Source organism: Fulmarus glacialis, unplaced genomic scaffold (assembly GCF_000690835.1).
Source record: "Fulmarus glacialis isolate BGI_N327 unplaced genomic scaffold, ASM69083v1 scaffold47117, whole genome shotgun sequence".
Taxonomy (NCBI): domain Eukaryota; kingdom Metazoa; phylum Chordata; class Aves; order Procellariiformes; family Procellariidae; genus Fulmarus; species Fulmarus glacialis.
The window spans coordinates 2,327-18,290 of NW_009224726.1; the positions used below are offsets into that span (position 1 = coordinate 2,327).

Sequence of the window (15,964 nt, forward strand, 5' to 3'; positions counted from 1 at the left end):
ATAGAAAAATGTCAAGTGGAATCTACTTTGCAGTAGTTTTGGCAATGTGTGTTATAAAATACTTCAATAAATCCTACTTCATAGCCAGTATTTTATGTGGTATTATATGTATTATACAGGTAACAGAACACAAGGTCTTTTATTCTTCTTTACTATTGCATAGTCTTAGGAAAAGTGAGAGCAAGTAGGCATTTCAGGTTTCCACCGCAGGAGAACTGAACATAGCTCACACAATATCTATATAGGATGGCATTTTCTATCTGTTTCCTCCGTATTTGGCCACCCAGTCTGTTCTTCCATGTACTGGCTGAATTGTTGGTGGGCGAGTTAAAATAGTCATGTTTTTTGCTGCTGAATTGAAAGTAGGACCTGGTAACTGAGCACGAGCAGCTTTGGTTTTCCAGGAATAATCTGAAAGGAACAAGAACTCAGAATTAGTTATGACTGAACAGGGATTTCAGTCCTTTACAGATAAAGGAATGAGAGCTTAAAGATGACTTGTGGTACTCGAGGATGCTAACACAGTAGGATGCTTTGGTCTCTGATATCTGTCTATGCTTGCTTTCAGATAAGGTTAATGTTTCCTATAGTTTGTGTATCTTATTAGTAATTCTCATCTACTGGATACTTGTTTTGCAACAATCCCGTGAGAAAACACTGAGACTGAAATTCAGTGGAAAAACTGATGTGTATGTCTACAACTCTGTACCTCCTATTACAAAATGGCTACAGAATGGAAGTGTTCTTTTCTCTATCTCAAATACTTGAAAAAGCATGTAATTATAACATTGCTAAACTTACTAAAACCCAAACAACCTAGACTGAAAGACAGCTTCTGCAGACCCTCTTGTTCCTTTTGAGATTTTATGCCTTTTATTCCCCTCCTGCTTAGCTGAGAACTCCTGGTGTACCTGGTGGCAAGTTCTCTTCATCTCCATTTCCTGTTTCTCTATCAATTTTGTAGGATCTGTTCCAAGTCCTTGGGTTTTTTTATCCCTTATGTTGGCATCCACCTGGTCTCAGGCACTGCTAGTGGTGCACTACTATATTCCCAGCCTTCCTACTCAGATTTCCCCTTTCTGCATTTCAGATAGCCACTACTTCCTCAAGCTTCATGTGATTAAAGTAATTGCCCTGCTGCAGGGGCTGACTGCTCATGGTTTTCTTCATGTTCATCACCAATTCTGCCGTTTTCCCAAGCCTTTAAAGTCAGTCATTTGGGACATCTCTTACATATAAGAAGAAATCCTATTAGGATTTGTATATATAAGAAATATATATACTCCTGCTATACCTTACCATTGTTGCCTTAGCATTCCTAAAGTATGTCCTGCCCCTTCCATTCCTACTTTAGTAGTTCAGTCTTTTTTTTTAATTTAACATGTTATGGATAAAATACTTTTTTTAAATGTGCCTATGTATCATTCTGTTTCTTATGGAAAACCACCTATTTTTGGTGGTATTTTTCAACAGTGGGTTGAACCCATTCAGGAACAGGTGAGGATCATGACATTTAAAAAGGAGGAATCTCAAGGAACTGAAACTGGGGGTCAGGTCTTCACCTCTTTGAAAACTAATACTGTTCCTTTTTATTGTAGGCTGGCATTCCCTTTCTTTCATCAGCAAGTATGATTCCAGCTTACCCTCTCTTGGCAATGAAGGTCACTTTTTGTGGGTCTTGGCATTGCGTTTTCCTCAGAGAAATTGATCTTTTATACTACATTAAATTATTTAAATTATGGCATTAAAAAACTTAACAGAACAAATGAAGAGAGCAAAAACAATTGAGAGCATAAATTATTTCAGTTTCGATAATACAAAGCAAAGGGTCACCAAAAATGTTATTGTTCAAATATTGACAGATAGGAGATTAAAAAACCTGCCATTTGCTTCATCCTTATCTCTCTTCCTGTGTAAGTCTGCAAAGTTTAGGCTAAATGTGAGGGGTTTAAGCAATAGGATTCTTGCTCTTCTCCAGGACATGGAAGAGTCTCTTAATTGACCTCCATCTGTCAGCCTTTCTGACTTTTACCACACATTTTCCATTTCTAATTACAAATTAACAGTGAATTTATTTTCCTTTGGATCACCATAAGTAATTCCTTTTCATTCTCGCTATTCACAGCAGTCTAGTGATAGTTGCAGATTTTGTACTCCTGTGAACTTCTTGATCCACACACCGTGACAAATCAAAACCCTCGTTGTTGTCTTTCAGCGGTGAGTTGATAAGATAACGAAGTGCAGCTCCAGCCTTCCCTGGTGGGTTTCTGATCAACTTAGAATATGCATACATCTAAGCGTATTTTATATATGCGTGCCATCTCCTTCCTTCCCTCCCTCCCTCTCTCCTTCTCAGAAGTCACTTGCAAGTTCCTATGGTGAACAGGCAACTCAAACGAGCAAGTCAGCAAAAAGACAACATTATTAAGCAGGACCATATCAGATTGGTCTGCCATAGGCCCTTTAGTTAAACAATTCACAATTAGTTTAGGGCCTTGCTATTTCCCCTGAACTAACTAGAGAAGTGTGCTGTTGGGTTTTGGACAACTGCTCTAAATCTTCACTCACAAACCAGTTTCTCGTGCATCCTGAGCACTTCTGTTCATCTTCTATGAATCAGAAACATACCAGCAAAGAAGGTGCTCAGAATGTCATCCATACCGCAGAGGATCCAAGGTAACAGTTACATTCAGAACAGATTCCACATTGTTTTTAACTGATGAATGGAACAGTCTTTCAATGTGTTTGTTAATGTAATGTACAGCTACATGATTACTGTATCATAACTATTAAGAACTGGTCATTTGCCTTCTCTTGTTTGGCTTTTACCTTCTATAATGTAGCAACATTGAAAGTTTCACTTCACAAAGCATTCTTGTGATATTTCATGGGTACAAGAGTAGTGTCATCTCCGTATCCAGAGACTTACATAGCCAACATAGTGAGATGAAGACACAGTGAAAACCTACCTTACATGACCACTGCAGAAACCACAGGCCAACTAGATAGGGCCAGTAAATAAGAAAGCAAATAATTTTAATTTACTGCTCATACCGTATCTGAGAGCAAATGATTTTAATTTACTGCTTATACCATATCTCTAACATTATTTGTGAATTTACTAAGTCATTTGATGAAAGTCTTTGCCTTTTTTTGAAATTGTTGAGGCCACTGTAAGCATGCACCGGCATCATTCAATTGCATTGAGTGACATTAAACTGAATAAAGACCCACACAAGACAGCCCCAAGCTATATGAAAGTCACTGTCAAGAAAATTCCTCCACATCCACTCAAATATAAGGCTTTTTTTAAAACTTGAATTTATCTATTTTGCATACTTACCAGTTGGTGACTGTACCAATTCCTACTAGCTACATAAATCATGGATTTATATTTGTGTCCAATCGATATGACCATTTACTGTAGAGTTGTGGAGTTACATATTTTTACAATTCTGCTTAGCCCTTCACCACTAATGAACAGTAGTTTAGCAAATGGTCCAAATCTTCTAGAATTACAAAACATTTGCACCTTTATTTTCTCTTTTACCTAACAAGTAATAGTAGAAATATTTTCTCTGGGTATTGTCTCGGATATGTATGGTAAAAGGATGTTTCTTACCTGATACAGGTGCACCAAGAGGAGCTAGCTGTATCCGTTGTCCAGCTGATCCAACTTCTTTTTTATGAAAGGAAGGGATATATGCTCCTGATGGGTTGTAAGCAGCACCACTTACAAAGCCAGGATTTCCTGTTGACATTACAGAGTTTTAGCATTTTCAGTTGCATTCAGAAAACCTTGCCTACTTTTTATAGTCACTTCAAAACATATTTGCAGTATCACAAGAGTAATGCATATTCTTTAAAAACTCCCTAGTGCTTGTCTGTTGAAAAAACAGTATATATTCATTCTTTGCTTTGTATATTAGTTGGACCCTTTACACCTAACAAACTCGCTAAGTTGCACATCCAGTACATCTGATACGCAATTCAGCGGGAGTAAAAACAACAGAGCAAGATGAACATTTCATTAGTACTTTCCTTAAACTTAGACCACATAGAAAGGTTTACACTGAATTTTAGAGAAAGGCAGGATCTTACCTTTTACTTACAGCTACCTGCTTTACTGGAAGCTAGTTTAAGCACTTCGGTATTTGAAAACTAGTGCTCAACAGTATTCTTGTGCTCAACAAGTTTGGCCTAAATCTATCTAAAATAATGGAAGCAAACTTCTCTTGTGGGAAGTGGTGCACCACTTGCCGTTGACTTTGCTGGTTCCAAAGTTAAAGGCCTACTATAAAAATCAGACCCAATTACCCTCTTTCTTTAACCCTGGTTATAATTTTATTTTGGTCCAGATCTTTCTTTAAAGCAGTGCTACCTTGGGAAGGTTGACATAACCATCTTCATCTGGAAGCTGAGAAACATTGTGCTTTTACACACAAAATTAGTACTGAAATTATTGTCCAACAGCAGACAGATCTGTTACAATATTTAGACTCCCAACTCCAAGAAAATTTCTTACTTTCTCCATGTCTGTCGTCACTTGGGACAGTGTTAAGACTGTGCTGGCACAAGGTCCTGAGAGAAATGCTTTCCTCTAGTGTGGTTCTGTATTCAGTAGTATTAAATTTGTGAACTACAAAGCCATACACAGTAGTTTTAATTTGACCTTTATCAAGTGTGAGCATTTTTATCATATTAATATTCAGCATGGTTTCAATGGTAGTTGCAGTAAAACACGCAGTATCTGATTTGACAGTTTTTCTGTCTTCTAAATCAATTGGGATTGCCTCAGTGCAATCCCAAAATGTTCCTCTTCACACAAACATTCCCAGTACTCTGTGATAATTTCGGAGCTCAGAGCAGTGGATCTATAAGCTGCAAAATTGGTCATCTACAACCCCAAAAAGGTATCTGCAGCTAATTACAGCTGTGTTGGGTCATTGCATACCTCCCTGTTGAGAAGCACTAACAAAAAGCATTCAGCTAACTCAGTTTTGCCAGACTCCCCAAACTGACACTTCTGTTAGTCCTGCAAATAGTTGGGTCTCCATGTGGCTTCCCTGCATCCAGTTGGTGCCAGTCTCCAGCACAGTAAAGAATGACGCAAAAGTCCTGATGAAAACAACTTTAATAAAGTATTCTAATAAAATTCTAACTTTCTTGTAGTCTTTAAGTTGTTTTTCCTTCCCAGGAATTTGCCTGAAAAACAAAAGCAACACAGTTTTAGTGGTTCGTTCACCTGCCTGTGCATATACACACATATTCTGTTACTCCCCCAGTTCCTAATTATTTCACTGGGAGTGGTTGATAGCTCTGACAGCTCAGTAGCACTCCTTAAAATTCTGAGGTCTGAAAATAACAACGTGACAGGCCTCAATTAATATAACCTCAAAAAGACTACTTCTGTCTGCTTCTTATCTGCAGCTCAGCACAGCTACCTACTTGTCAAAAATTGCTCAACCATTTTTTGGTTCTCCTTACCTCTCAATGTCCAATGTCCTTTATGAACCCTTCTGCAGGAAATGGAAGAGTGCAGCCAGGAGGAACAGTCTGGATGAAACAGGTCTGGAGGGGTGATCTTTTGTTGGATGAGAACAAGGGAAGGAGGAAAAAAAAGTTCAATACAAAATAACAGAATAACTACAAATAAAAAAAATCCTATTGAAAAGCACAGTTTCTTACCTCTGACCACTGCTGTACAAAAGAAGGGGTTCTTGCTGTAGAAGTATTCATCCATCAGGCATCTAGGAGGTCTGGCAGCAGGTATACAGGCAAGCACTCATGGCCATAATGTCAGCAAGTGTAAGCGTGGCCCAGGCTGTACCCCCTACCTCAAACAACACATACCTGATTCTTTATAAAGGATAAAGTCACTGAATCATTTGACCTGGGTACTGAGTTAAAAAAACCCTCTGAATAGTTGCAGAGAGATGTATCACAGAGGCAGTACACACCAGCGGGGTCCAACTGGGAGAGAGGTGAAACATTCCAGCAGCTTTACAATGCTCGCAGCGAACTGTGTTTAGACATAAATTAGACTGCCTGGAAACCTGAGTTTCCACCCTCTTACACTAAGGTAAGTCCACCAAAATCTATGCAATCACAGCGCTGTAAAATCAGTGTAACAGAGAATCAGAATGCAGTCAACGGTGCAAGTCCCAAGTGCTGTTACGAACAAGCAGACCTTCGGGAGAGATGCATATGCTGCTGCTTTAGGATCGCTTCTTCACCACTATCCAGCAACAGTGCAGTGACATGCTGTGGATTATAATTAGGGTAATAAAATATTCTCTGTCTTTTAAAGCACAATAAGTGCCAAGAGTCCAGAAGAAGTCACAATGAAGAGAGCAAGGTTTGACAAAACAGATTACAACTGAAAATGAAGTACATTATCATCTGGAATCTGCATTGTAAGTGCAATTTTTACAAGAAAATGTAAAATATAAATATAAAATGTGCAAAGAACCAGGCTATAATTGCTATAAATTACCTTTTGGATCCTCTAATTTTTCATTCAACTTTTCTTTGCATGATAGCTTTTCAATAGGTATAATTAAGTTCTCATCTGTAGACAAGGAAAATGAAAGGAAGAAAAAGATGGAAAGACAGAACTTTAGAAAAAGTGTATGAAGAACCTGGGTAGGTGATGTAAAAGAAATGAGGGAAAACAAAGCAAGAAATAATAAATATCTGACATTTTTGTAACTATAATGTGTCAATCCTGTGTTTTCTCAAGAAGGAAATGTTACTCTAACAAGTTACTTTACAAGGTCCTTTCTAATAATGGAATAGAAGTGTGATTTACCAACAATGCAATCACATTGCAATCACACATACACATAAATCACAAGGCTTAAGCACTCAAGCGTATCTGCAAAGTTGACTGATCATAACCTTACAATTCTTCGTAAACAAAGCATCTGTAACTATTTGCTCTTATTTTATTTCACCTTAGGGAAATGTTGTGGATGAGAAAAAAAAAACACTTAAATAAACTAAACATAGTTATTTAAACAGTAAACAGCACAGTGTCAACTTTCAATTCTGTCAATACGAAAAAAGAAACCAAACACAATTTACACGTGTTGTATTTCCGTGATCGGTGCTCCAGCTATACTGGTTTTATGTGTGTCTGTCTTAGATGTTGTTGCCTCCCCAGTATATGAAACGTGACATGCAATTTAAGATACTGATGGAAATAATACCAAGTATTTTCCAACATACAAAATAATCAGTTTTAGGTTTTTTTTCTTTAAACTTTCGGTAGATACCTGAAGTAAGACAGTAAGACCAAAGCAGGATTTTTACCACTAGCATTCATCTTATTTTCAGTGCAATTCAATAGGTAGATGTCTAGCTTATTGATGCATACTTTTGGAAACAGCTTTTTGCCTCTTTGTGCCTAATTCCCTTGCAAGACTACTTTATGAATATATTAATTAATTCTGAGGCACCCAGATACAATATTTCAGAAAACAAAAAGGTACATATGATGATTGCTTAAAAAAGTCTGTTCTATTCCATCAAAATTCTGGTAGGTGCTGTTATTTTTCCACTTCCTAAAATCTTTCACATATTTCAGATTAACAACTTACAGCTCACCTGACTTTCAGAAGGAAAATCAGGTTTGTTGACACTGCAGAATGGCTACTAAAGTTCTATTAAAAAGGGGTGCAGCATTTGCATGTAAACAAACCTTCTAAAGTTCTTTCTGTACAAGCATGTAAGGCTAGGTGGTTTATTGGCATTAAAGTATTTGGGAGTGACTCACGCTAGCTGGACAATGGCTGCAAAGTTGTTAACAAGGTAACCTCCCATAACAGGGTGATGAGACTATGTACTTAAAGTATAGGGCTGAGTGGTCAGAAGATAGATTTTAGTCTTGAGTTTGATGCTTTCCCCAGTAAAATCTTAGATAAGCCGTTTAACTAGTCTTCGTCTTCACTCTATAAAATGCTGATAATAGTGTTCTTCACAAAACATAGTACCAAAAGGCACCTTACTGCAAGTTCCTTGCTGAAAATAAGGGGACTTTTCATGCAGCAAGGTATTTAGGACAAGGCTAGTAGATTGTTAAAAGACATGCTTAGAATATTAAGCAGTACTTTTATTACATGAGCACACCACCCACCATCTTGTTTTCATACCTGAGACTGCTGTTTGATAGTGTTCCACGGCACACTGACCAAGCAGTAATGAGGTCAAACTATTTTCTTAGATTAACACAGTAAAATAATGGTCTAAGAGGATTATGGACAAAATTTATCTTGACAGAACTTTATAATAGGGGGTGGTCTATGCTTCCTTTGTGCTCTGAAAGCAAGATACATAGTTTACATATGAAGAAGTTGTTATTTTAAGAGTCTGTCGTTAAAACAAGAAAAAAAATGTTAGCTTAGAAGCTAAGCCTGACAACAGAAGTTAAACCAGATGGTCTTAACTAAATTAATTAAACAAAGTATGATGAGATATAATGTGACCACTTCTAATCACACTTTCACCTGTAGCATTTCTGTTGAAAGTCAGTCCTCCTCCAGTATGTGCCAGTGGTTTAGAAAACAAGTGGTTGTTCCAAGTTCCATGTGATCCTTCTTTATTGACTGCTACTAAAGAGACACTCTTAGGGTTTACACCTTAGAAAACAAATTATGGAAAATGTTATAAATATCAATTTTCAAACAATTCAACCAATGAAAAATGGACATTTCTAGAACAGTCAAACGCTGAATTATTTGTGGTGTAATGTAAACACCATTAATGTAAAAGAATAATGTCCATCGATTAGGTTAGATTTTTCAGCTAAACCATGAAAACTAGAGACACTGATTTAAGAACAATTCTCTTCATGCTTTCAAGAGAACTTTTAAAAGCCTTTTTAGTACAGTTACTCGGTTTCTATAAAACCATAATCTCATTATTAATATTTTTGACTCTCAAACAATTAACACAAATTAAAAATACCTATCAAAAACTAGCGTTCTCACGGCTGAAAATAAACTATTTCTTCAAGAGGTAAGTAAGTTAAAAAGTAGGACAAAGAGGTTCTTGTTACTTCAGCATGTTACGAGCATTACAAGAGTTAATGGGATTACACAGCATGAAAGTAGCTTCCAGATCTAGTGGTAACAGAACTAAAGTAATACAGATAAATAACAAGTACGATTCTTGGAGCTATTATTCTCTTTAGAGCTGATATTAATTATTTTTTACATCTATGCCTTTCTCATTGAAAACTCCACTAAAACCGAAGAGACATTAGAAGAAAAAAAAAGATTAAAAAACATAAGAAATATGGATGAACTTTCCATTTATGTTACCTTTAGATAGGGAAGCTTCCCCGCTACTTCCCCCACCCCTTTATTTTTTCCCTTTTGGACTTAAACTCTTGAGGCTCTGGGCATCCTATTTAACATTCAAGAAGTGATTTAATATTCAGAAGTCATCACTGGCCTAATGAATTCCTGAGAAATTAGTGATACATTGTTACAAAACAACTTGCCTGACAATCAGGAATTCCTCTATGAGCCACCTGAATTCTCATATGTGGATTACAGTAGAAGTCATGATACACGTACTGTAATTGTGCAAACCATCATGGCAATAAAGAAAAGATACTAAGTGAGACACCAAGGCAGTCATTTGATTATAGAATATATTCAGAATACTAACTGAAGGAAACATTCCCTTTTCTTTTTCCTCCTTCCCATTCCTATTCCTAGCAATTACATAATTTCATGTTATTTTCCTGATAAAATCACCCAGATTTAGACTAAGCTATCTATTTATTTTTAAGAAGGATGACTGCCTTGGGAAGGAAAGCGAGTGGGTGAATTCCTACCAGTGCAAGTGACTGATATTTCTAAACACTTCCTACCAAGAAAGGTAACTGTGCTTATCAGAACTTTTAAGTTCAGAAAACCCCAAACCTCCTGATACTGCAAAACTGAGAACTATGCACTATATATTTATATATAGGTAGTTTCTTTAGTCCTCAGATACACTTTCTTATGGTCAATCAGGATATATTCCTAGGAGTCCAAGAGATCTTGGATTTGTATTACTGAGGGGTTTATATATTACTGGTCATAAGAGGGCCTATGAACTCTTATGGTGTACAAGCAGTGTTGAGCTCCCTTCCATGTTTACATAGCCAGGACCTTCTGCATCAATTGTGATGAGATATGTTCTGGGAAAGGCATTTAGTCCAAAACTTGAAAATCTAGCCTGGTTATGAAAAGTGAAATTATCCAGTGTGAAATCTAAAGTTTAAACTTACTGTACATAGATTGTTCGTAGCTTGTATTTTCCATATGTATTGAGTTTTATCCTTACCAGGTAGATATCTTGATTGTCTTAGATAGTACTGTTTTGCTGATGTATTTGATCTTCCAGAATCATTTCTCATCAGAACCTTATTTTCCCCTCCTGGCTGGATACAGCATGAAGCTTTTGGTTCTGGCAAACTGAAAAATCAAAATGTTCAAACAATGTGACCAACAACTCCAGCTCAGAATATCACAAGCTGACACTAGCCTGAAGAGTACACTGCTCTTCTCTTACCCTGCCTTCATCAGTAGAATTCATTCCCACAGAAAGTAACAGCCAAATCTCATACCTCAGCAGAGTTTGACCTGGGACTTCAAAGAAAAAAAGTGTATCCAATAATACTGAATAAAACCAAATGTGGGTATCTGTAGCAGAACTTTCCCTAACTTAACTGACAAAGGAAATGAAGTTAGTATATCTGATTTTAGTAAAACACACAGTTTCTTAATAACATGACAAACACCTAAACCATACAGTATCTGAAAACAAATTTGATTCAGTTTGGATATTACTGGCGCTATATCAACACCACACCCAAAGCTGGTCTGCTCATACAGCTCTTTGCATTCTTGCAGACTTTCAGTGACTTAAATTTTAGTAGATTTGTCTTAATCAATCTATAAATCTACTGGAAACTGTTTACTAAAAAAATTGCGATTTTATAATTATAGGACTTACCTAAAAAGACATTCCTTGATTTTCTTTTCTTTTAACAGTGCAATGCTAGGCTTCTTCGAACACGACATTCCACATTCAGTGTCATCCAAGTCATCCCAGCTATCCACAGCCTTTACCAAAGTCTGACCCCATCGTCTTCTGCAGCTTTTAGGACCTGCTGCACCATTCTGAGGGCCACTAGCTGCTTGTTTCTATTTGAAATAGGAAAAAGCTTCAATTCAATTCTAAAATTTTATATTTTGTATCTAGTTCACTTCCTAACTACCGCTTAAGAACTTTGACGGAATTTTTCCCACTGTGTTGTGCCTATTTTGGTCATAGAATTAGAATGATTTTAAGCACAAAACATAACAATGATGCTGGCAGGTATTTTGAGTTGTAGCTTTTTTGGACTGTCATCCTTAAATTGCTCAGATCTATCTGAAGTAGTGAAGTTAATGTTCTATTTGCAGACCCAGTTCAGTGCTCAGCCTCTACTACTGGTATCTTGCTGAACTCATGCTCTCGACAGTGGCAGATGAACTGTCAAGAAGTAGGGCAAAGTGGTGCAGAACATTCACAGCAATCACGCTCAGGGTTTATGAGTGCCAATTGCCACGGCCCCAAAGTAAATACAGCAAATAACAGGAGTTAGTCAGGACTTCCCTTAACGTTCTCTTCCAAAGAAATTATTAGATTTTAAAGTTGTCCTTTCACCTGACTATAGTTTGCTTTCCAGTATTTTCTGAATACCTGTTATTTTTAACATACTTTATATTGTAGTTCAGTGGGTATAAGTGGAAAGCAAAATGAAGATTGTAAACCAAAGTTTAATATTCATCTTGCTAAAAATATTACAAGCTTAGGAATTGGATGAAGTGTCAAGTTCCATGTGATTACAAGTGTTGCTCACTTTGCAGCTATCTACTAGTAGCCAACAGGTAGTAGTCGGAGAACTACCATCATAAACAAGACTGAGCTTTCTCAGGTATTTTCCTGCTTGAGGCAAGTGAAGTTCTCCCTTTCCACTTCTCTATTGTATACTAACAGTATTTTTGTGACTTGTTTCTCAAAGATCAATAAATGATAGTTGTTGTAACTACATTACTGCATAGGCACATCAGTAAAGGCTATTATAAATCAACATACATTGTTGTTACAGGCAATCTATTCTTCTGATTTGCTGTAAAATTTCAGTAAGTGGCCAGTAATATCCTTAATTAGTCCCTAATTATCTCTCTGTATTTCCTCTAATAAAAAAGTATGACAATTTTCAAGGGATTGCCTGGCTGAATATAGTAAGAACCTTGAATAAAACCACCTAAGTATTTATTGAAGAAACTTACTGGCGATGAGTTTTTATTGATAGTTGGAAAAAATGGTTGTGCCTGTGGCTGCTGCTGTTTTGGTACTTGCTGGTTAGCTGTATTCTGAGGCAACTGAATTTGCTGGAGAGGCTGGTGGTTAACCTTTGACAGGGGCTGTGGCTGTGTTTTGTCAGGTACATCAGGTGAAGACAGAGGTTCTGGCTTGGATATAGCTTCCAGTTTAGGTAAAGCTGGCTTTGGCTCTGTTGGCTGAACTGGTTTAACAGGAGTCTGCTTCTCCAGATACTGTGGAGGAGGTCCTAAAACTTGGCCAACTTGAAAGTAAGGGTACTTCAAAGCCTGGAGAAGAAGATATAACATACTAACTTTACTTCAAAAAGTTGACTTTGGTAACTTCATCAAGGATCTAAGCAGGTTTCCGAAGCATTTGACCAAGCTCTACAGCACAAATGCAAGATGGATGCATAATAAGATCATATGTAAACAGTGTGTATTGATAACTGTCAGTTCTGTATTTTAAACTCTTCTCATCGTGTAATTTAGTAAGATGGACCCACTTGTACATGTTACAGCAGTCATGTCCTTTCTTTCCCTCCTTTACTTCTAGGTTTTGTGGAGTCTGTGTTTTGAGGTGCATTTTACATTCAACACTGTTCTATACTCATGCAGCAAGAAATTTCAGTCTTAAAACAGGTAATCTTCACTACCTTTACCACATGCTTTATTACATGTTTCCACTGCTAACTATGTTTTGGCAACTTGATGAACAGCTTTGTTTTTTAATTTAAAAAACCAGAAGTGTGATGATTGCCATTTAATATTAATGCATGGGTTTTACAATTAGAGGATGTTAACGAGCAAAGTTTCTCCTTCATTTTCTTATCACCAGCTTTCTCTGTTTTTGTTTTGCTCTGAAGTACATTCACTGTGCTTGCTGTGCCTTCATGTTTATTAGGAAACTACAGTGTCTGTCTTCAGGCAGATGTGCATTTCATTCTTTTTCTCTGACCTTTTCATGTCCACCACTAGACACACAGCACAGACATACCTTACTAACACAGCTCCTCCTATGTCAAAACAACACACTCTGCTACTCCTTCTGGGTAGGGTCCTACTCTTTGTTAGTTCTCAAAGAGATGTTTTGCCTCAGCTGCACTTGAGAACTGCTGCCTTTGTACACGTTTCCATGTATGTGCATTAAACTCTCCCTTTTGGCTGTGGATTACACAACTGCTGCAGCTGCTTCCTTGACAACTCACTTGGGCAAAAGATGGTTATTTGCTTTCATAAAGCACCATGCAGTATTCTGTGTAGAGATATATAGCACCGGACTCCAGTTAGATCTCAGTGACTGTAACAATAGATATGCTTTATAAAGTGGAGAGAAAGGGTTGCTTTACTTGGTACCATCTGCTTAACCACTTCTGAATCACTTACATTACATCCACACTTGCAATATGTCTTTTTTCTTTCCCAATTGTACTCCCCTTTTATACCTTCTAAATAGGATTGCATTAGGTATGAATACCTAAAAAAAAAAAAATCAGTAGAATGTAACCATCTTTGGTACTTGAAATATGTTTTTAAAAATTAACTTTGAGAAAGACTGTGACCTTTGTGATCTATTGGTATGTTCTTCACAAAGTTCCTTCTTTATCACTTAGTACAGTTTAGATCCCATCTCCAAGTAAAAATAATCCTTAGGTCTTCCATACTGCATTCCATCTGCAGCTCCACAAAAAGCAAAGCTTAATTTTCAATATCGCCCGTCATACAGATGGGGGAGGAAAAAGGCGGCAGCAGAAGTGATTTATAGTTACAATTCAGGAAACTTGCAGCTCAGATTTTTCTCTGTCCTGTTCAGGGAAAGTTTTAGAATATGCCAATAGATAAGACAACATTGCAGAAATAACTAAAGAATTTATGATACCTGCTGAGCCAGGTTTAAGAACTTTCTTTCCTCACTACTCAGTCTCATTCCCACCAAAGCGTTCAAAATGACGAGACGTTTCTCTGGCCATCAGTATTATGACAATCAATTTTTTAACAATGCAAGAAAACTCAGTCTTATACTTAATCATTCAGGTGTTCAGACCTGACTTGCTGTAGGTCTCTTCTTTGGATTCCAGTTCAGCATATCACTCATAAGCTGTATTGCTTCATTGCTTGCATTTGGAATGAGAGTTTTTAGGCTTATAGGGACACATTGTGGGAAACGGAAATTCATGGCAGAAGCAAGGTGGTATCCTTCTGGCCAGTCACTCTGTTTCAAAGGAAAGAAAAATGAGTACCAAAAAAGAACAGACGATATAGCTTTGAGGTATTAGATCAAATTTAATTTTATGCAGCTTGAGTCACACTTGGTCTGCATAGCTCCTTCCTATATAGTGGAAAACAGGCATTCCTATTTTCCATTACAATTGTTACACCACCAGTGAATGCAGCATCAGTCTCCAATGGCAGTCCTTCTCAAGCTCTCCTGTAGGTAAAGGTGGAACCGTCATTGTGGATACCACACTTGGACATATTCTATCTGAAGAAGAGTGTGCAGTACCAGGAGCAGTACCGAACATCCCATCTACCACAGAAATGAGCTCAAACAGCTGACTTCAACATACCTTCTTTATGGGAATAGTAGAGGTGAGGCCCTTCCACCCCGCATATCATGGTTGTGTAACCGCGATGCAGCCTATATAATATACCACTGATTCCACCATTAAGATAGTCAATGATTAAGTTACAACTAGACACTATTACAACAGAAAAAAGCCATGACCACCAGATGAATTTTTTTTTTTTTTTGAGTGTTTAACTTGCCAAAAGTAAACCCTGAAGTCCTTAGTTGCTTCATAATTGCATTGTTTGAATACAGAATCACAGGATTATCAAAGACCTCAAGAGATCCTCTAGTCCATGCTCTTGTCCCTTCCTGACAGGTATTAGTCTCAAAAAGCTTCCAGTTTCTGGCACTCCACAACCACTCTAAACAGTCTATTCCAGAGCTTAATTCTCCTTAAGATTAGAAAAATGTATGTTTTTCTTAAGACAATACAAGACCGTTGCTGAGTGTGCTATCATCCATGGACACCAAGAAAGACTCTTTCTTTCTTCTCGCTAGAACAGCCTTTTTATACATTAAAGGGTGTATTTCTTCTCCTTTCTTCAAGTCTTCCTTTTTATAGGCTAAAGAAACCCAAACAACTGAATTCCTGGGTCTAGGCTTTTTAAGTTTTTCTTCTTCTCTGGTGTATTGGGTTTGTGTGGCAAGTTTTTGGTAGCAGGGGAGCTACAGGGGTGGCTTCTGTGAGAAGCTGCTAGAAGCTTCCCCTGTGTCCGTCAGAGCCAATGCCAGCCGGCTCCAAGACGGACCCGCCGCTGGCCAAGGCCCCGCCCCTCAGCAGCACGGGTAGTGCGCCATAGTCAAGAACGGGGAAAAAAACCATGCAACTGCAGCTGAAGGGAGGAGTGAGAATATGTGAGAGGAACAGCCCTGCAGACACCAAGATCAGTGAAGAAGGAGGGGGAGGAGGTGCTCCAGGTGCTCGAGCAGAGATTCCCCTGCAGCCTGCACTGAAGACCTTGGTGAAGAAGGTTGTCCCCCTATACACCTGCACCCCATGGAGGACCCCACGCCACAGCAGGGGGAT

At 37.8% G+C, this 15,964-nt stretch overlaps 1 protein-coding gene across 1 annotated transcript; it reads right to left on the bottom strand.

Moving 5' to 3' along the window:
- Positions 1-243: 243 nt before the first annotated feature.
- On the bottom strand, positions 244-14,580 carry LOC104069596 (serine/threonine-protein kinase MAK-like; the record flags this gene model as incomplete). The annotated part of the gene is made up of 7 exons (XM_009582222.1): positions 244-411; positions 3,623-3,751; positions 8,508-8,639; positions 10,339-10,469; positions 11,011-11,201; positions 12,336-12,656; positions 14,413-14,580. Coding segments are annotated over 7 exons (1,227 nt in total), but the record flags the coding sequence as incomplete, so codon positions are not given.
- Positions 14,581-15,964: the final 1,384 nt, after the last annotated feature.